This window comes from Salmo salar, chromosome ssa03 (genome assembly GCF_905237065.1).
Source record: "Salmo salar chromosome ssa03, Ssal_v3.1, whole genome shotgun sequence".
Classification (NCBI taxonomy): Eukaryota; Metazoa; Chordata; class Actinopteri; order Salmoniformes; family Salmonidae; genus Salmo; species Salmo salar.
The window spans coordinates 26,091,242-26,113,597 of record NC_059444.1 but is presented as its reverse complement, the minus strand read 5'-3'; the positions used below and the strand labels follow the sequence as shown (position 1 = coordinate 26,113,597).

Below are 22,356 nucleotides of genomic sequence, written 5' to 3'. Positions count from 1 at the left end.
GCCAAAATCCCAAAGAAACCCTTCAACAAAAAGACAGCTGCTTGATGGGTTCTGGAGAGAAGATGGCACTCTTTAGTGAGAGACAGCTGATAAAAGGTAAGATTGAACCAAACCTGATAAGACGGGAGATGAAAGCTGTTGAGATGCTAATCTCCCAAAATGTGCTAAACTAGTTTATTATGGTGGGTATTTCTCTGGACTGCCAGTCAGTTGCTAGAGTTCCTCCTCAGATGTCAGAGGGAGATTTACACTCTAAGCTGTCATGCTGAGAAGCTGCAACTGAAGTCAAATGAAAACCACATGAGATCAAACCCACAGCACTTTTAATGGTGGACAACTGCATTAACAGTCAGTTAGGTCAGGTCAGAGAATCATCACTCGAGGCTGGTTTGAGTAGGTGTTGGACTGTTATATGATGCCTGTATCCAAAATGGCACCCTATTCCTTATAAAGTGCAGTACTTTTGGCCACATTACAGATGGTGTAATATCCCTGCATTATTGTACAGTACATTCTCCACATATGATTTGAGATCCTGTTGTCTGTCTGAGGTATACCAAAGATACTGGATACAATGAAGAGATGCTTGTGTCTCCACCATAACAATGAGATTCATTGTCCACAGAGCGGAACAGCGGGCTGTCAAACTGGTGGATACATCTTGCTATTTGAATACTTTTTTGAATATTCAATGAGGGGTGTTGACATCAACCGCCTGTGTTCAATGCAGAGTGAGATGCTAGCCACATGAATATGCATAGACGTCTCGAACTTCAACAGGGACAACTCCGATATAAAGTGTTTTTTCTTAAAGGTTTCTGGGATGTCACATGTTCTACTTATATCAGTACACTAGTAACAACCTAATCATTATGAAACTTCCATTAGATCAAATAAGCCTCACATATCAAAATAGAAATGCTTTTTTTAATCATGACTAAATTCAACACTCTCTTATTGCCCCCCATATAAAAAAAATCCTCATTCACTTAACAATGAATGATCTGCTTAACGTGGATAGAGTAAAAACCCTCCCGCTTCGCCTCTTCCTCTCTGGGTATACTGCCTTATGCTGTGTGAAAAGCGATTCACAAGCCAGCTGCAGCTGTCAGTGCTAGTGCATCCACTCTAAGATCCTCAACAGACAGAGGATCACTCCATACCTGTTTGGAATAGAGGTTATTGATGCCCCAATGAGTCATTCCTGGCTGTACCGTTAACACTTAAGATACACTTTATTCTGAGGTATAGTATTTCCAGGATATTGCTGAGAAACTAAGTAAGCATAATTAAATGTTGCCTATATATATTCACCAATTATTTTTGGTTTTCACACTGTGAATGAAGGTCCACACTTGCATACATTATAATGAAATACATAAGTGTGTAGTACACCACCCTGCCAATACACACACATGCCTGGTCGCACGCATGTGCACATACACGCACACATACACACCTATCGACAGCCTCAGAACCTTGAAGTTATCCAGCCATGCAAACTGAAACTGAATTATGTGAGCTATCCGCCCTTACCCTCTGATGTTTCTTTTTGATGTGCTCCTCACTAGTCTGTCAGTTCATGTAATTGCTGTTTTCACTGCAATTGCTTCATCACTAAAGACCCTCATTGTGCACAGATTGTACACAGCATTTCTAAATACTTTTTACTGCCTCTTCTGAATTTCTCTCTTACATGTTATTGTCGGTCTTTTCCACTGCATCCTCTGTACATTCCATGCCTATCCGGTGTATGTGACAATAAAACATATTTTTCCCCCTCTCAATGTCTCTTATAAGACAACACAACAAAAGCCATCCCTTATGAGTGAAAATTCCCTCAGCCGGAAATAGCTCTCTTGACAGTCACACACAAAGCATTCTTTAAAAGTAACTGAAAACAACATTTTCTATCAACTAGAACATCTCAGGAGTGTTCCGCCCTACCTGTTTCACTTTCATTGAAATCTCATGGCTCCATCTCAAAGGCGCGTGACTCAGGTACAGAAACCACATGCAGAGAGAGGAACGCAATGCACACACTGCATTCCGGATGCTATAAAGAATGAACAAATCCAGAGCTCCAGTCACCCACGAGACCTAGGGATGTGCATTGTCTTCATTTGAGCACCGCCACAAACAGGAAAAAATTTCCATTATAAGAAAATGTTTAAATATACAGGGGAAAAGAAGAGTATGACAGTACATGACTCTGGCAGTCTGCTCTCTCCCCCTCTTGCTCTTGGTTCTCCTCTTTCTCACTCTCTTTCTTTCTCCGTCCCCCTCTCTCCTCTCTATTGCTCTATTTTTCTCTCTCTCTGTCCCTCTCTCTAACCCCCCCCCTCTCTCTCACACACACACACACACACACACACTCAGACTCTGCTGTGCTCTTGCACTCCCACTACTGTTGTGTAATCAATTGGGTCTGGTGGAAAATACTGTTTTTTTAATCGCTTTGGTGCAATTTTCACAAGTATGTGGTACATTTTCACAACTCAGTACAAAACTGAAAACAGATCATCAAAACGGCAGTTGACTAAGTACAACACATAAAACATAAAGTCATCTAGAAATACTGTACATGTTTCACATTGCCATACATGTTTGTATGATGTAATTGTCTTTCACAATGCAATGCACACATTTCTTTTGATTTGATTCTCTTCTCTTTTGTTAAAAGACATTTTACTATTACTTAAGCCGACTGCTGTTAATTGATGATCACTTAAACATTTGGTAAACCTAGAGATTTGACATGTAAACTGCTTTGTCTACTACAAACTTTGAGAACTACACTGAACAAAAATATAAACTCAACATATAAAGTTTTGGTCCCATATGTCCAATTTTCCATACACACAAAAAGCTTATTTTACATCCATGTTAGTGAGCATTTCTCCTTTGCCAAAATAATCCATTAAACAGCATGATCCTTACACAGGTGCACCTTGTGCTGGGAACAATAAAAGGCCACTCTAAAATGTTCAGTTTTGTCACACAACACAATGGCAAAAATCACGGTTTCAACTGTACCGGGCAGATGGCAGACATGGCGATGTGTGGGTGGGTAGTTTGCTGGTGTCAATGTTGTGAACAGAGTTCCCAATGGTGGTGGTGGGGTTATGGTATGGTTAGGCATAAGCTACGGACAACAAACACAATTGCATTATATCAATGACAATTTAAATGCACAGAGATACCGTGACGAGATCCTGAGGACCATTGTCGTGCCTTTCATTTCCCGGCCATCACCTCATGTTGCATGGCCCCATGTTACAAGGATCTGTACAGAATTCCTGGAAGCTGAACATTTTCCAGTTCTTCCATGTCCTGCATACTCACCAGTCACCCATTGAGCATGTTTGGGATGTTCTGGATCTAAGTGTACGACAGCATGTTCCAGTTCCCGCCTCTTCGCACAGCCATTGAAGAGGAGTGGGACAACATTCCACTGACCAAAGTCAACAGCCTGATGACTTCTATGCAAAGGAGATGTGTCGCGCTGCATGAGGCAAATGGTGGTTACACCACATACTGACTGGTTTTCTGATCTGCGCACCTACCTTTTATTTTTATTTAAAAATTCCCTTTTTTCTCCCTAATTGGTAGTTACAGTCTTGTCCCATCGCTGCAACTCCCCTACAGACTCGGGAGAGGCGACGGTCAAGAGCCATGCGTCCTCCAAAACACAACCCTGCAAAGCCTCACTGCTTCTTGACACACTGCTCGCTTAACCCTGAAGCCAGCCGCATCAATGTGTCGGAGGAAACATTGTCCAGATGGCGACTGTAGTTAGCTTGCAGGTTCCTGGCCCACCACAAGGAGTTGATAGAGCACAATGGGACAAGGAAATCCCGGCCAAACCCTCCCCTAACCTGGATGACGCTAGGCCAATTGTGCGCCGCCTCATGGGTCTCGCGGTCATTGCCGGCTGTGAGACAGCCTGGGATCGATCCCGGGTCTGTAGTGACGCCTCAAGCAATGCGATGCAGTGCCTTAGACCGCTGTGCCACTCGGGAGGCTCACCCTACCTTTTCTTTTAAGGTATCTGTGACCAATCATGTTAAATCCATAGATAGGGCCTAATGAATTTATTTCAATAGACTGATTTTCTTATATGGATTGTAACTGAGTAAAATATTTGAAATTGTTGCATGTTGCGTTTATATTTTTGTTCAGTGTACCTAATGAAAATGTATGTCTGTAAAGTAGAAACATAAAAAGTATAATGTACAGTACCAGTCAAAAGTTTGGACACACCTACTCATTCAAGGGTTTTTCTTTATTTGTATTATTATTCTACAATGTATAAAATACTACAAATAAAGAAAAACCCTTGAATGAGTAGGTATGTCCAAACTTTTGACTGGTACTGTATGTCAGATATGGCTTTTCCCCAGGTGCATGAACAATGAAAATATTTACTGCAATTCTGATGCAGACTTGTGGCTGCTAAACATTGTTTCTTTCATTTCTTTCACTTGATTACAGTGTGAAAGATTATAACACCTTTGATCACACCTGGAATAGAAATGATGGAAATGTGATGTTCACTCATTTTTTATGAGTAGTGCCTAATGTGAAAACGGTGTGGTGTACTGTAATTAATAGTACTGTAGGATACTACATTCAAAAGGCAATTTTGGAACATGTTTTGCTATTGGATGAAATGGTTTTTAAAATGAGAAGATATAATAACATTATGTTGTGTTTTGTGATTAAACCAATGTACTCATTATATTTCACATCAAACGTATATTTTGGATCAAAGGTTGTGTGGTGAAAGATGTCTACAAACAAAATGAATGCACAATTAAAGGTTGTGAATGTAAGACTGGCTGCGTTACTATTTGTACTAAGAGTTTTTTTTTTATTCATCACATACTTGTGAAAATTGTACCAAAGCGAATGAAAGAACTGTAATAGGACTCAATTTAACAAGAAAATCAATATGAGGCTGCTGCCTCTGTACTGATTGGATTACATTACACCAATTAGAAATTTGGCAGAGACGTTTGGCACACCCCCTCACCTCCACCCCCAAAAAACCTGCGCCATGTATACCATTGAGACCGCCCGAATTGATGCATATGAGCTTCTAGAAAAAACTATTTAAAATGCAAAGGGTGTGAAGGGGACTGACTGGCACCTTCCTTAGGGAATACTGTAGTCCTCCTTAGGGAAAATAGTCTTGAAATCCTTCACCGTTTGATACAAAACAGAATGTAACTCCCCACTGTGTGCCTTCAGGTCATTTAGAAATTTAGACAAATATAACAATAAGCCCATACAAACATTGATGCGCCTCACGTTCTTCATAATTGTTTACCCATGAACAAGCTAAAGGTGTCTGAAAACAGCAGGAGTAAAACACATTACTATGACTGTCTCCGGTTTGTTTTCGCTTGGTCTGACTTCTCTGCTACCTCCATGAATACATAACGAATCAAACTGAGGGGGCTTTATCATTTGCCCTTTTTTTGTCTCGACAAAGTACATTACTTTCCCCTGGAAGCTAAAACTACAAATTATATACTTCACTTGGGAAGAAGAATGGGGAAAGGACTTTAATGGGGGTATAGGCTACTGTGTATGTGTACTGTAGCATATGCTCATCTAAAAGCACTTAATCAATGTCTTGTCTGGGTCATTATTTTTGTTCAAAAATCTAATACAGTAGAGTAACAGGATTTGACCTGAATCATTATTACATGAAATCTCTGAAAATAACCTTGAAGGAGTATTAAAGGGTTCTTCAGTTTATAATAGCATTAACAATAAAAAATACTTACAGCACTAAGACATTATGCAACTGTTCATATATTTAAGGCTACAGTATTTCCAGATATTTTATCAGATAGTGAATTATCCATGTGGAAATGAAGTATTAAAAAGTAGGAACCCCAAGAGATACACAGCTTTTCCCCCCAATGAACCTTATATCTCAAAGCTATAAACTGAGTCAACATGCAACAATCATCTTCACAAGATAACTGAGACATTAAGATGTCAAGATTCAGCCCCTGCTTTCCATAATTATCCTTATTGAGCTGCGTAGTTAAAAGACGAATTCTGATGTTGTGCTCGTTATGCATTGGAAATGACAGTTTGCCAACAAGTGGACAAAATAAGTGGTTTTGTGGAGAAAGAGAACGAAAGCACACACGTAATTAGCATCTTGGAGGATGCATCAAAGAGGAACTTTTTATGATCTATCTATTTCAACATAGAGAAGGGGATTCCTCAGAAAATGCAATTTCAACTGCCTGAATAAAACAAAGTAATTCTAGACCGCTGCTGGTGGTTATAGTGTTGGGTAAAAAGAGATTTTCTTAAATAGCCACAATCAATGTCTGCACGGAATTAGAATGGCCAAGTTAGGCTCCAGCATGTGAGCAAGGAACATAATATTGTGCAGTGGGGGGTATCGGTAGTTTAGCAGCCTGATGATGATGTCTTCATCCATGTTCTCACTTCCAGAGGTGTGGGTGCCTCTGGCCTGGGGGCTGTGGGTTACTGCTGTATGTGTGAATAACATAGCAATGATTTAGGATGATGGCATGTTGATTAGGGTCAACATGTATGTCATGTTGCTCTCTGGGAGTAGAATAAATACGCCGTGTGTGGATATTGGATTTTTGTTGAGCCACACACTTACAAATCATCCATATTGCTTTACCAGTACAATAAAAAAGGTATTACCGTAAATCTTTTTATGTCACCTTCAAGGTGCGACAATAAACTGAGTGTACAAAACATTAGGAACACCTGCTCTTTCCATGACATAGACTGACCAGGTGAATCCAAGTGAAAGCTATGATCCCTTATTGATGTCACTTGTTAAATCCACGAATCAGTGTAGATGAAGGGGAGGAGACAGGTTAAAGAAGGATTTTTAAGCCTTGAGACAATTGAGACATGGATTGTGTATGTGTGTCATTCAGAGGGTGAATAGGCAAGACAAAAGATTTAAGTTCCTTTGAACGGGGTAAAGGCGCACCGGTTTGAGTGTGTCAAGAACTGCAACACTGCTGGGTTTTTCACACTCAATAGTTTCCTTTGTGTATCAAGAATGGTCCACCGCCCAAAGGACATCCAGCCAACTTGACACAACTGTGGGAAGCATTGGAGTCAACATGGGTCAGCACTCCTGTGGAACGCTTTCGACAGCTTGTCCATGCACAGACAAATTGAGGCTGTTCTGAGGGCTTAAGAGGGTGCAACTTAATATTAGGAAGGTGTTCCTAATGTGTTGTACACTCAGTGTAGGTTCACAATCTATTTGCTTACTTCAACAAATAAAACACACGCTAAAACAATTAACTGTTTATCACTTGCCTACTCAAGGAGTGTGTGTTTAGTATTATAACATAGGAGATATGAATCAAAACTCAAAAGGAAACATGATGTTCTTTGTTAATGTATGCATTTAGGTAGATCAACATAGGCCTACATTGAAAATGTTAAACATATTGTAGATGAACAAATCAAATAATGCACTGAAACTGTCTGAGCTTACTCTGCTGACTTGCTGTAAAGTAAACGTATGAGATGTAAACATCTGACTGCTTAATGCAGTTTGTGTGTGGTTAAGTCGAAAGGTTTTTATTTCTCCAGATAGTCTTATCCTCATGGTCTTTAACATAATTAATGCAAGAATTGCATTACAATAAAAGATGCCACTGCAGTTGACATTTAAAAATCACTTGACATTTCATTTGACAAGAATAGAAGGGGATGAAAACGTGTAGCTCCTCACTGACGCACAAGACAAACAAGTCACATTGGTTGGGTCTTGTTTTCGATAGAAACTATTTGCCTATTGTGATTAGCAATACCGTCAATTCGAGCTTGGTCATCAGAATCCAAGGATAAGAGTTTTTCACAATTGCATGCTTTTGAAGGTTTATTGTCTAAAGTCCAAGTTTAGCACAATTGTGTGAGTGCAGCTGGCCTATGTGAGGATGGTTGAGAGGGGATCTTTTAAATATACTTTTTTTTAAAGACATTTTGTAGATTCTGGTTATTCGGACAAAAATGTTTAGTTACATACAAACAGAGCAGTTCCTGAGGCACTGAGAGGTTTATCAAGTTTATTTTAATAAAACATTTCAAATGTTCTGCCTTCTAAATAAACAACAATAACAACCACCACAAAATATGATTAAAACTGAACTGAAAGGCTTGATTTTATTCCCATTGTCTTTAAAAACAAATCTACCATAAAAGTAACACATTAGTCTTTTCTGCTTTTCTTGTCCTCACTCTCGGCTCCCCTCCACTGCCGCCACGGGAGGATCTGCTTTGTCTAATATCCCCGCTACAGTTTTAAAGGGCGGCCCCCACTCGCTGAGGTATTTGAAGTCTTCTCCACCATCTGCCATCCACGACTCGATGGAGCTTAGCGACTCGCCCACCGACCCATCCCCCTCGTAGGCATACGTGACCAGTGAGTCATACGGCGGAGCAGAGAAACCCAGGTGGTTCTCCTGGAGACGCTGGTGGATGTAGTCCCTGATGATGTCCGCGCTGCCCTCTGTGGTGGGGGTCGACTCATTGATCTCAGTTTGGGCGGTGACCTCTGACCCAGTGCCCCAGCGGAGCATTTTTTCCTTGATGGCTTTGGTGTTTCTCAGAGTGCCCATGTCGAAGGCGTGGGTGTCCTCCTCGCCGCCCCCCTCGTCATCGTAGTGGATCACGTTGTCCCGGATGTCCTCCTTGGACGACATCAACGTCTCCCTCTTCTTCTGCCGTCTCAGGCCGACATAGAGTGCAAAGATCGCTACAACATAAAAGAACCAAGCACACACAGTGTGTGTTATCTTTTACATACATAGATGTACTGCAGTGAAAATATATATTGCTGTGCATTTCAAGAGCCTTTCAAGGTACTGTAGGAGGGTATGGGAAGAGAGACAGTGGGATGTCATGTGTTAGGAGCCATTAGCTAATTTCCTTATTTCTCCGGACATTCTTTTTTTCAGCAGGAGAACTTCAAATAATCACAGCCTGAGGCCAGCCGTGATCCATTTCTGACATGCTATCTGTCACTATTGTAGTACTGAGACAGGATGAAAGGCTGTTTCACCTGGCTTTCATCTCCCCCTCCCTCCCCTTTTCCTCTTTCCCAATGGCAGACAGTAGAGACTACAGCACAGCAGCCTACTCCATACTACTGAAGTGCTCACTGTGTTATGCAACAGCAAGAGATTATACTTTAGTAAGAAAAAGTAGGGGGGAATGGCCAGACCAAGAGAAGTGAGCTAAATCGACCTATAAGTATGATTATGATTATGGGACTGTTTCAAGGGCCGTTTTTCAAATTGTGACGTCAATTTAATGAAGTTACTGTAAGTTAGGACTTCAGCTCCCCCATGTGTAAAATGATACACTTTAACATTCTGATTATTTGCATTTACAGAGTCTATACTGTAGTTGGAAATTAATACTTGGGGTAATCATTATTACTCTCATTCTCAAGGTGTCAGATGAAAAGTTCAGAAATACTCTGCTTGTGCACCAGGATTGCAGTCTGAATGATAGACAAGACTTACCCAGGAGTATGACCATGCACAGTAAAATGGCCATCACTGCCCAGGTGCTGAGGCCCATTGGTAGGAAGACTGCCTCTGCCGTGCAGGACAGGAGTGACCCGTCAGTCACACAGGCACACACTCGGACAGTGAGGGTGCCGGTGCTGCTCTGGGCTGGATACCCATTGTCCTCCACCACCACAGGTATCACGTAGTACTCCTGGACCCGCCTCTGTAACCCTACACGCTTGGTCACTATCCCCGCCGTGTTGTCTGGAAACCAAATGACACAATCATTAACCCGACATGTCTCAAATCAATCAATAAGTCCATCCTGGAACCCTAGACATCTGGTCACTATTCCCGCAGTGTTGTCTGGAAACCAAATGACAACCATTAACCCAACCTGGCTGAAACCCCACACGTCCATTAACGATTAACTCTAAATATCTGACTGAAATCCTATACGTCTGTCTGGTCACGATCCCCGCAGTGTTGTCTGAAAACCAAATGAGAGACCATCAGAGAGTGTTCACTTGTAATGCAACTAAGAGTATATACATGCAGTACTTCCTTAGTTCTTATTTAATCCTCTTCATTCCAGGAGGAATATAGGGACCTGTACTAAAGATCTACATCGCTGCCGGTCTTGGGCTACATGCATTTGCTGATGTCTAAGCCCGACCTTTATCAAGCCCAATTTTTCTTCAGGGGAGATCTTGAATTGTATCTGAAATGTCACTTTTACTGCTTTTGCTTTTCGGCTTATTTGAAATAAGGTGAAGGTGTGTACTTAGAATGTACAACAGAAAACAAATAGGGCCAGCAGCACAATGCACGGCTCTGAGAAACAAACACAGGCCTGCCGTTTTTACGGCTATACAGAGATGAAGTGTCGAGATGTGCCCTGCCTCCTCTCCTCTCATCTCCAGCACCAGGATAGTGGTTGTGAACTGACTCTGTACAGCCTTCCCTCTGCCTGGCTGGACAAAGATCTCACTTGACAAGTAGGAGCCATTAAAGCACACCTTGTGCCTGTTTTCTGCGATTGCCATGAGCGCTGCTGTCCCTCTGAATCAAGCCTGATATTTATGCATTATTGTGTTAGAAAAATACTAACAGAGGTTGGTGAGATGGTAAGGCTCTAGGGCAGGGGTGTCAAACTCATCTTGCCCTGGGGGCCGCATTCGGTCTTCAGTGAGGTCCGGAGGGCCGCATTGAAAATTTGTTGTATTTCCTCTACATCAAAATTGGAAAAGAATTGTTCTCTATCCATCCTTCTGGGAATTTTCTATGTCTAGCTTTCATTCTGGTGATTATTAGCAAGCTGGGTACAATCTACAAAAGTTTCAATTTGATTTGAGTCATTTTAAAGCACACTGAGTTCATTTTATTTTTTACTCAAACCACACGCGGGCCTGATTGGAATCCTCATGGGCCGGATGTTTGCACCCTGGCATCAGTGGCGTTGTGCAGTTTCGAAAAAAGAAAATGTCAAGCTATTTTACACATTTTGCCATGAGGCTGAGAGAAAATGTTGTTGTTTTAGAGATCATTTCCTAGGGGGGTGGGGGGCTTGTGGGGGCTGCAGTGCCTGACATCCCCTGGGTCGTGACAAAAACTCCAAACAATACCAATTGTTTGTGGATATTGTAGGGAGCTAGTATCAAGAAAACAGATTTGCAGTGAGTCACTGGCACTGCATCATAATAGATAGTCTCTGTATAATATTATTGTATAAAGACCCTTTCCACCAAAATATCCTTATTGAACGTGCCACAACTATTATATTCCCCCTCTCTCTCCATTTCTCTCTCTCGCTCTCTCTCTCTCTAAATTTCACTCTCTCCCCTTTACTCTCTCTCCATCTCTCTCTCTCGCTCTCTCTCTCTCTAAATTTCACTCTCTCCCCTTTACTCTCTCTCCATCTCTCTTGATCTCTTTTCTGGAGGGAAAAAACATGGCTTACTTCCAAAGTCTCGCACGGTGAAATTCCTGTTTCTGATTTCCCTAGGGGACTTGAAGAAGAACCTCTGTCCACCAGCGGGAAGATCCTTGTCCGCAGCACTGATGGTCTGAATTACCTGGCAAAGCACAAAGACCTTTCAACTTTAGGTGTAGAGCCAAGTGGAGAAACTATTCATCAGAATTATTCTCTTTCATTCTCTCTCACACACGCACGTGCACACACACGCACTCCACGTACGCGCACACACACACACGCACTCCACGCACGCACGCATGCACGCACACAGCCTTTCTCACAGTGGAACTGTACTTGCCTGGCCTACTTCTGCATTTTCACAGACAAAAGTGTCAAAGGGAACGGCAAGCTCCGGAGGGAACTCGTTGACATCCAGCACATTGACTGTGACTGTGACCTTGTTGGATAGGAGAGGGTTGTCTGCAGAATTGAAGAAAAGAGTAATCATACAACACATAATAAATACACCATGCACATAGTGACCTCAGTGAGCATCACAAATGAGTGAGCATTGCAAAAGCCCTTTCTCTTATCATGTCTGAACTGCTTTTTCAAACAAACACAATTGTGGTTTATTGGGCACATGTTAATTCTAGCTTGATAAAATATGCAACAGTGACACTATCTGTTTGCATTTGGAATTGCATGCCTCATTCAGTCAATATGAAATTGACAATGAAATAACAACACTTAAAAGTCATTGAAAAATAGAAAAGAATTATAGAAAAACAAATGGCAGCACAGACAAATTATAAGATATTAATAATATGTGTTGATTGTATTGGGTGATTTGCTTATCATGCTAATTATTTTTTTCCAATTGAAAAGCTTCCCATATAAAAAGACGCCCTTTCAGTGGAGAAATAGCATTAGTTCATATAATCTGTCAGTCTGGATTACAATGAGTAGAAGTCAATTCCACTAGATGGTGCCAAAAGAATGGAACATTGTGTGTGTAGGTGAACTTCAAACTGCAAACTCCGTCCAAGTTATTTGCTCCAGGACGAGTATTAACAACGCGTCTTAGAGAAGTACTGATCTAGGATCAGGGCCCCCCTCTTGTTCATGATGATTTAAAAGGAAAAAAAAGGATTTTATATCAACACTTCTACTCTGAGAGGTTTTGTGAATACGGCCGCAGGCTGATAAAAACAGTTTTTAGAAATGTTTGCAAATGTATTAAAATAAAAAAACGGATATTACATTAACATAAGTATTTAGACATTTTACTCAGTACTTTGTTGAAGCACCTTTGATAGCGATTACAGCCTAAAGTCTTCTTTGGTATGATGCTACAAATTTTGCACACCTGTGTTTGGCAAGGGAGTTTCTCCCATTCTTCTCTGCAGATCCCCTCAAGCTCTGTCAGGTTGGATGGGGAGCGTTGCTGCACAGCTATTTTCAGGTCTCTCCAGAGATGTTTGGTCGGGTTCAAGACTAGGTTCTGGCTGGGCTATTCAGAGACTTGTCCCAAAGCCACTCCTGCGTTGTCTTGGCTGTGTGTTTAGGGTAGTTGTCCTGTTAGAAGGTGAACCTTCACCCCAGTCTGAGATCCTGAGCGCTCTGGAGCAGGTTTTCATCAAGGATCGCTCTGTACTTTGCTCCGTTCATCTTTCTCTCAATCCTGACTAGTCTCCCAGTCCCTGCCGCTGAAAAACATCCCCCAGCATGATGGTGCCACCACCAGGCTTAAGGATGATGCCAGGTTTCCTCCAGATGTGACGCTTGGCATTCAGGCCAAAGAGTTCTATCTTGGTTTCATCAGACCAGAGAATCTTGTTTCATCTTAGCTCAATTTCGTGCCTTTTACTGAGGACTGGCTTCCGTCTGGCCACTCTACCATAAAGGTCTGATTGGTGGAGTGCTGCAGAGATGGTTGTCCTTCTAGAAGGTTCTCCCATCTCCACAGAGGAACTCTGGAGCTCTGTCAGAGTGACCATTGGGTTCTTGGTCACCTCCCTTATCAAGGTCCTTCTCCCCCGATTGCTCAGGTTGGCCAGGCGGCCAGCTCTTGGAAGAGTCTTGGTGGTTCCCAACTTCTTCCATTTAAGAATGATGGAGGCCACTGTGTTCTTGCAACCTTCAATGCTTCAGAAATCTTTTGGTACCCTTCCCCAGATCTGTGCCTCGACACAATCCTGTCTCTGAGCTCTATGGACAATTCCTTCAACCTCATGGCTTGGTTTTTGCTCTGACAAGCACTGTCAACTGTGGGACCTTATATAGACAGGTGTGTGTCTTTCCAAATGATGTCCAATCAATTGAATTTACCACAGGTGGACTCCAATCAAGGTGTAGAAGCATCTCAAGGATGATCAATGGAAACAGGATGCATCTGAGCACAATTTCGTGTTTTATAGCAAAGGGTGTGTAGACTGACAAGAAATAATGAATATTTAATCCATTTTAGAATAAGGATGTAACGTAACGAAATGTGGAAAAGTCAAGGGGTCTAATTACTTTCCAAATGCATTGTATATTAACCAGAGGAGGCTGGTGGAAGGAGTTATAGGAGGACTGGCTCATTGTAATGGCTGGAATGGAATAAATTAATGTTACCAAACACATCAAGCACATGGAAACAACATGTTTGACTCCATTCCATTAATTCCAGTCCAGCCATTACAGTGAGCCTGTCCTCCTATAGCTCCTCCCATCAGCCTCCTCTAATAGTAATATATTATATATACATATTAACTCTTTGTCTCAATACTTACTAACTTTAGTGGCCACTACAGAGATATTGTGCTGCCTATTACTCTCTCTGTCCAACATCTCGTTGGTGGAGATGGTCCCTTCCACAGTATCAATGTCAAAGCAGCTGTCCACAGGCCTCTTCCACTCAATAGAGTACCTACAAAACATGCAGAAAACATATAATAAACATATACATATGATTCCTTCAACCTCACATGGCATCTCTCAATCAAGACTTACAGCTGAACTATTCTTGCCATACCTTCTCTACGTAATAGATCTATAGCTATAGATACATATTTTATTGGTCCCCAAGGAGAAATGTCAGAACGATCAATCAAATAAAGACTAAGGCTATGACAGAAAACATTACACAGAAGAATAACCATTTTCTTTTCATGTAGAGAAAAAGGATTTGTCCCAAATGTCATCCTATGCACTTCTTTTGACCAGGGCCTGGTCAAAAGAAGTGCACTACATAGGGAATAGGAAGCCATTTGGGATGCCGCCTGGTTGTGTTCTGATCAGCGTTTTAGTACGTTTAAGTGTTCTATATCCCAAAAGAACGATGACAAATGTAATGCTCTAAAATATAAAGTAGCCATCATGAAGACTGCCTTTCAAGCAAGGTGAATTACTGCCTCTTCCATTTGTAGTAAGCCATGAAATATTCATAGACAACAAAAAACACACAGCTGGGCTACAAAGTATTTTGATGGTCTTGTGCAAGACATGTCCTGCGTCGCACATTCCCGCTCTCAACACTAACAGAGTGGAAGTCAACTGTACTTGAAAAACATTTGAAAGATGAAGACAAACAACAGGCCAAATGTGATAGTAGATGTCAGTGTTCATTTATACCTCTGAAGAGCAGAGCGACAGGTGGGTTTTGTTGCCGTTTAAGATGTCAGAGATAGGTGCCCAAATGTAAAGTAACTCAGCCCATGATGGACCCGTTTCTCAACCCCAGCCTTGATGGATCTCACCTTTAAGTAAACATTCAGTAGGCAAATAAAACGTATTATATACAGTACCAGTCAAAAGTTTGGACACACCTACTCATTCAAGGGTTTTCTTTATTTTGACTATTTTCTACATTGTAGAATAATAGTGAAGACATCAAAACTATGAAATAACACATATGGAATCATGTAGTAACCAAAGAATTGTTAAACAAATCAAAATATATTTTATATTTGAGATACTTCAAAGTAGCCACCCTTTGCCTGGATGACAGCTTCGCACACTCTTGGCATTCTCTCAACCAGCTTCATGAGGTAGTCACCTGGAATGCATTACAATTAAAAGGTGTGCCTTGTGAAAAGTTAATTTGTGGAATTTATTTTCTTCTTAATGCGTTTGAGCCAATCAGTTGTGTTGTGACAAGGTAGGGGTGGTATACAGAAGATAGCCCTATATAAGTCCATATTATGGCAAGAACAGCTCAAATAAGCAAAGAGAAATGACAGTCCATCATTACTTTAAGACATGAAGGTCAGTCAATCCGGGAAATTTGAAGAACTTTGAAAGTTTCTTCAAGTGCAGTCGCAAACACCATCAAGTGCTATGATGAAACTGGCTCTCATGAGGACCGCCACAGGAAAGGAAGACCTAGAGGTACGTACCTCTGCTGCAGAGGATAAGTTCATTAGAGTTAACAGACACATCTCAACATCAACTGTTCAGAGGAGACCACGTGAATCAGGCCTTCATGGTCGAATTGCTGCAAAGAAACCACTATTAAAGGACACCAATAAGAAGAAGAGACTTGCTTGGGGCAAGAAACACAATGGACATTAGACCGGTGGTAATCTGTCCTTTGGTCTGCTGAGTCAAAATGTGAGATTATTGGTTCCAACTGCTGTGTCTTTCTGAGACACAGAGTAGGTGAACGGATGCTCCGAATGTGTGGTTCCCACCGTGAAGGATGGAGGACGAGGTGTGATGGTGTGGGGGTGCTTTACTGGTTACACTGTCTGTGATTTATTTAGAATTCAAGGCACACTTAACCAGCATGGCTACCACAGCATTCTGCAGAAATACGCCATCCCATCTGGTTTGCGCTTAGTGGCACTATCATTTGTTTTTTAGCAGGACAATGACCCAACACACCTCCAGGCTGTGTAAGGGCTATTTGAGCAAGAAGGAGAGTGATGGAGTGCTGCATCAGATGACCCGGCCTCCACAATCACCTGACCTCAACCAAATTGAGATGGTTTGGGATGAGTTGGACCGCAGAGTGAAGGAAAAGCAGCCAACAAGTGCTCACCATATGTGGGAACTCCTTCAAGACTGTTGGGAAAGCATTACAGGTGAAGCTGGTTTAGAGAATGCCAACAGTGTGTAAAGTTTTCATCAAGGCAAAGGGTGGCTACTTTGAAGAATCTCAAATCTAAAATATATTTTGAATTGTTTAACACTTTTTTGGTTACTACATGATTCCATATGAGTTATTTCATAGTTTTGATGTCTTCACTGCTATTCTACAATATAGAAAATAGTAAAAATAAAGAAAAATCCTTGAAGAGTAGGTGTGTCCAAACTTTTGACTGGTACTGTATATATAATGTATAAATGTATGCATGATGACAAACCTAACTGCACTGCTGCTTGCGTCTAGGTCCTGTGCAGTAACTGATCCAATAATTGTGCCCACAGGAGTATCCTCATACACATCTATGGTGTAAGAGGTCTTAGTGAACACAGGGGGTTCGTCCACATCCAGCACATTGACCTTGACTGTGGCAGTGTCTTTGAAAGGGCCCAGGTGGAGGAACCGGGGGTCCAGGTGAGCGTTGGAGGCCTCCACTTTAAAGGTATACGACTTTTTGTTTTCGTAGTCGAGATGCTGAAACATAATGAGTGAAGGAGTAATCAGCAAAGTGAAATGCATTTATTATTCAGAAATATCAATCAACATAGAATGGTTGAATTAACACCTTCAAAAAAGCAAACATTTTACATGAACACTGAATATACTGTGCAATGGTCAAATATAAAGCTTAGGGGGACATACTTGTCTTGGTTCAGTTTGTTAACACCTCTGTTCAGTTTAGTATGCTCAACAGACACGGAAGTCAAGCACTTTGATATGGAAATGTCACCATTAACTGCACCAACCAAGATTGATTAATCTAAAATTAACCAAAAGGGTTGGTTTCCATGTGCTTTTACCAAAACAGATTCATGCTCTTCGGTGTCTCAGCCTTTAAGCAATTTGAGACTTGAAAAGTGAGTGCTTTGGTTTGAGAAAAAGCTTTCTAACCCTATGTTACAGTCTTACATTATCTCAGCTGGGTCCCTAGTTTGTGCTTGCAGCTAAACAGTTCTCACTGTCAACACACACTGCAGTCCCTGTCTGAGGCACATGCATGCAAACATCTGGTCATCTGTGAAAATGGCAGCCAGCCTGCTGACTAGATAACAACCAGACAGACAACAGGACTGGGTCGGTGATGCAGGAGGACAGACACCACAGCATGTGTGCTATCCCATCCCAAAAGCGCCAACATAATTCCTACAACACTGCATACATGTAAATTAGCAGGGAAAATATAAATGATCTGGAAATTGAACCCACCCTTTGTTAGTTTGGTTATCCTCCTACTCTACCTTCCACCACAAATCCGCAACCTGGTGAAATGTCTTATCATCGGCACAGAGGTGTCAATTACAGTATTTGTAGCAGGAGGCTCCTGCTGTTTTCACTTTGCCCTCCTGTGTGCCTGACTCACCTCCCTTGTCTCATCATCTAGGAGATCAATGGGATAGCAAAGCGCCTCGACCTACTACTTAAAATGAGAGGGGAGACTTTTTAAATTCACTGATAATCCACATGGTAGTAACTACTTTTGTAATATACCAGAGCTCAGCTTGGAAAGAGATCATATTATCGCAAATCAATCAAAAGAGGTTGATAGTCTAACGTATAAAGGTTGGAACCTTACAGATAATAACTAGTGGAGTCTTGAAGCATATCTTAGATTATGTTGTGCTTTCAGACCGAAACTAAATCCAGCAAACTGTCCAATGTAGAAAGACCCTGATATCTTGACACATAAATACATGTAGAGGGCATTCAAATCCCACAGACGGTTTACCTACCATTTCACTATAATCTTTTATTTTGACGGAGCCGATTATCCCTTGAACCCATTATTCCAAATCCTCTTATCACACTGTGGCAAACCTTGGCTGAGCCCTCCCTAAGTCAGAGACGGGAGTAAAATAACCTGTCTCAGCAATTTTCTATACTTTCCTCCAACACCTGGGCTTTCACAGTGGGTGGTCAGGTGCTGTTTTAGCAAATGTACACACATCAGGTATATGGTTTGTCATTTTGGCCTACTTGTCAGGACCTTGTAGATGTCTTACAGTTAGAGAGCGGGAGCAATAGACAGAGCAATAAGACGGATGGCTGTGATACAAAGAGCTACAAAATGATGGCCCTATAATAATTTCAATTTCAGAAGGCAAAGGTGCATTTATATATAATTCCCACTATGTATTTGCAAGAAAGTGCCGAATGCTTTGAAGTTTCATTGTCACACAAATGCAAGTGGCACTTCGGGAAACTTCTATCTAACCAAGGACGTCCTCCAGATACAGAAAACACAGTATTTGCGAGGTAACTCACATAGCTGCAAGATACAGACCCCATCTGTGAACAAGTAATAATATCATCCCAGACCAAACGAGAGGTGCACTCAAACCCAGTACAAAAGCTTTTGGTGCAACTATCCATTTATGTGAAGATAAGAGTTTGGAAGTCTGTGGGTCACAGAGAGAAGAGGTGCTGTAAAGAGGATGTCTGAAGGGATTCCTGCTTGTCACATCCCATCAGGAGGTGTGTTTTCTGATCCTAGCCTTGGAGGCATTTATTTATTCATGTCAGCTAAATCCAAAAACATTGCCCACTGGGCACACACTTGTTGAATCAACATTGTTTCCATGCAATTTCAATGAAATGATGTTGAACCAATGTGGAATAGACATTAACATGACGTCCGTGCCCAGTGGATGGGCACTCTCCTGCGAAAAATATCACAAAACAGTTTTAGACTTCCAGAAAATAGGGATCATCAAGTTCTCCATACTTCCTCCTGGTTAGATTCTGAGGGTGGTTTGTAGCTGTGATAAGAGGAGGTATGCAGAAATAATCTATTAATATTCCAAGGCCCAAGTAGTACATTCTTTTAATCATCTAAGTGAGCAGCATTGCTCAAGGTGAAGGGTTGTGAATTCCTACCTTTCTAAGGACTATGATTCCCTCCTGACTGTGCCCGTTGGAGGTGATGTCAAACATGTTGCCTTCATCACCAGGAACTATAGAATATTCCACCTCTGCATTCTTCCCAGAGTCCAGGTCATGAGCTCTGATCTTCCCTACTGCTGAGCCCACAGACGATGATTCTGGGACCCTGAGGTGGAGAATACCTGCCGTAAAATAAAGACGGACAAGAAAGTTTAAAATACAATCTGTCATTGGCTGATTATTGTATGTGTCAAGTCCCGGCGGTAGTGTTAAGTAAGGACAACAGACTCACATTATCCTCTGTGCAGTAATCACTTCTCTGGTCATTTTAAACAATTGATTATGTATAGACAGTGCATAACCTCATTATAATTGATTTACACTAATTAACACGAATTAATCATTAGATTAACATAAAATTGCTTAGAGATATAAGGTGACATTCAGCACACACAATTTACACAGGCATTCAACGTTCATACTAGTTAGACTTACTAGATTTATTGGCTAACAGCAAACAAAACGGTTGTCATTTAAATGCAATGTGGCACACTTTTTGAAAACCTGGGGGGGTTGTCGTTGACATCGCTGAGGGTGATGTTGATGGTGGTTGTTCCGGCTAGTCCCCCCAGCTGCCCGCCCATATCCTTGGCCTGAATAAGGACTTGGTACAGCTCCTTCATTTCACGGTCCATGTTGGGTAAAGCAGTCCTTATCACCCCTGTTCAAGGTCACAGAAACAAACAGGGAAGTTGTAAGTGTGTGTGAGGGAGAGAGAGAGAGAGAGGCAGAGAGAGAGAGAGGGACCGCAGGGGTAGAAATAGAGATGAGTTGTGACTATAAGAGATCATATCCTCTTTGATGTTACTGGAGGGAATTAAGAAGAGGTGGATTTTGTGTGAATAGTGAATAGAAGATGTGTGAATAGTGAATTGAATATGTGTGAATAGTGAATTGAAGATGTGTGAATAGTGAATTGAAGATGTGTGAATAGTGAATAGAAGATGTGTGAATAGTGAATAGAAGATGTGTGAATAGTGAATTGAAGATGTGTGAATAGTGAATTGAAGATGTGTGAATAGTGAATTGAAGATGTGTGAATAGTGAATTGAAGATGTGTGAATAGTGAATTGAAGATGAGTGAATAGTGAATAGAAGATGTGTGAATAGCGTTTGATCAGTAGTCAGTCCATCGTACAGGTACAACGGGGTCACAAGTTGCCACCGACAATGAGTAAAAAGGTAAAGGAATTGAACTGTTGTCAAGCAGGGTGTTTCCCTATACTCTCAGTCCAACTTTATCTGCACAAAAGGCTATATCAGGGTACACTATATATACAAAAGTATGTGGACACCCCTTCAAATTAGTGGATTTGGCTATTTCAGCCACACCCGTTGCTGACAGGTGTATAAAACCGAGCACACGGTTTGCTCGGTCTCCATAGTCAAACATTGGCTGTAGAATGGGCTTACTGAAGAGCTCAGTGACTTTCAAAGTGGCACCGTCATAGGATGCCACCTTACCAACAAGTCAGTTCGTCGAATTTCTGCCCTGCTAGAGCTGCCCCGGTAAACTGTGACTGCTGTTATTGTGAAGTGGAAACATTTAGGAGCAACAACGGCTCAGCGGGCCACACAAGATCACAGAATGGGACTGCCAAGTGCTGAAGCACGTTGCGTGTAAAAATCGTCTGTCCTCTTTGCAACACTCACTACTGAGTTCCAAACTGCCTCTGGAATGATGAAGAGCACAAGCACTGTTCATTGGGAGCTTCATGAAATGGGTTTCCATGGCCAAGCAGCCACACACAAGCCTAAGATTACCATGCACAATGCCAAGCATCGGCTGGAGTGGTGTAAAGTTTGTCGCCATTGTACTCTGGAGCAGTGGAAACTCGTTCCCTGGAGTGATGAATCACTCAGTGTATAAGAACTTGACAGGCCTGCACAGAGCTCTGACTCAACTCTTTCGAACACCTTTGGGTTGAATTGGAACGCCGACTGCGAGCCAGGTCTAACCACCCCAACATAAGTGCCCAACCTCACTAATGCTCTTGTGGCTGAATGGAAGCAAGTCCCTGCAGCAATGTTCCAACATCTAGTGGAAAGCCTTCCCAGAAGAGTGGAGGCTGTTATAGCAGCAAAGGGGGGACCAACTCCATATTAATGCCCATGATTTTGGAACGAGATGTTCGATGAACCGGTGCCCCATACTTTTGGCCATGTAGTGTATCTACAAAAATCAAATACATCAAAATAAGATATTGCAGTGGTCAGGGCTCTAAAGTGTGACCAATTTGGTCGAAAATTTTTGTATATTTCTGTGCAACCTGGAGTTTTAATTTAACACCAGTGGTACAGCTTTACATTTTGCCATTGTAAAAGCCAGTTACACATTTGGTTTTCAAATCTCTCCATGTGACATTGTGGATGTGCCTTGATTTGAACTGTGTTGTGATCTCACCAGTTTTGGAGTCGACTGAAAAGTAAGGCTGTCCATGTAGGATACTGTACACGATCCGTGCACTATTCCCATAGGTGGGGTCGTCAGTGTCTGTGGCAGTCACCTGCATAACAAAAGTACCTGTGTGTCAGACAGAGACAAAGGGAAGGAAATTGTTAGAAGTACTGTTCTTTTTGTGACTTCAAGCATTACGTTTTAAGAATATTCGTATGGTTTTGGAGTTATCAAGAAAAATGTAATGACATAATTTGACACATTCTGGCATGCATAGACTATAGGATTTCTGATGTAATTCAAAGCAAGACAATTTAGCTGGACTTTTTGGATGAATGCTGGTATCTGAAGCTTTCACATGGTTTAAACGTTATGAGAATTAAGAGATTATGGTGTTAAAACCTCATCGTTAACTTTAAGTAATTGT

At 41.6% G+C, this 22,356-nt stretch overlaps 2 protein-coding genes across 2 annotated transcripts in view; both read right to left on the bottom strand.

The window, feature by feature from the left end:
- LOC106599343 (cadherin-18) overlaps positions 1-2,278 on the bottom strand; it is a 109,531-nt gene extending 107,253 nt beyond the window's left edge. The window contains exon 1 of the mRNA XM_014190534.1: positions 1,948-2,278. The gene's annotated coding sequence lies outside the window, so the exon portion shown is untranslated. The remainder of the gene's footprint in view (positions 1-1,947) is intronic.
- A 5,804-nt stretch (positions 2,279-8,082) lies between these two features.
- LOC106599345 (cadherin-12) overlaps positions 8,083-22,356 on the bottom strand; it is a 31,672-nt gene continuing 17,398 nt past the window's right edge. The window contains exons 4-12 of the mRNA XM_014190540.2: positions 21,936-22,055; positions 20,025-20,192; positions 19,466-19,653; positions 16,812-17,065; positions 14,238-14,374; positions 11,819-11,940; positions 11,506-11,620; positions 9,558-9,809; positions 8,083-8,785 (exon numbers count right to left, since the gene is read on the bottom strand). Coding sequence (XP_014046015.2) covers positions 8,265-8,785; positions 9,558-9,809; positions 11,506-11,620; positions 11,819-11,940; positions 14,238-14,374; positions 16,812-17,065; positions 19,466-19,653; positions 20,025-20,192; positions 21,936-22,055 — 1,877 coding nt within the window. The 3' untranslated portion in view covers positions 8,083-8,264. The remainder of the gene's footprint in view (positions 8,786-9,557; positions 9,810-11,505; positions 11,621-11,818; positions 11,941-14,237; positions 14,375-16,811; positions 17,066-19,465; positions 19,654-20,024; positions 20,193-21,935; positions 22,056-22,356) is intronic.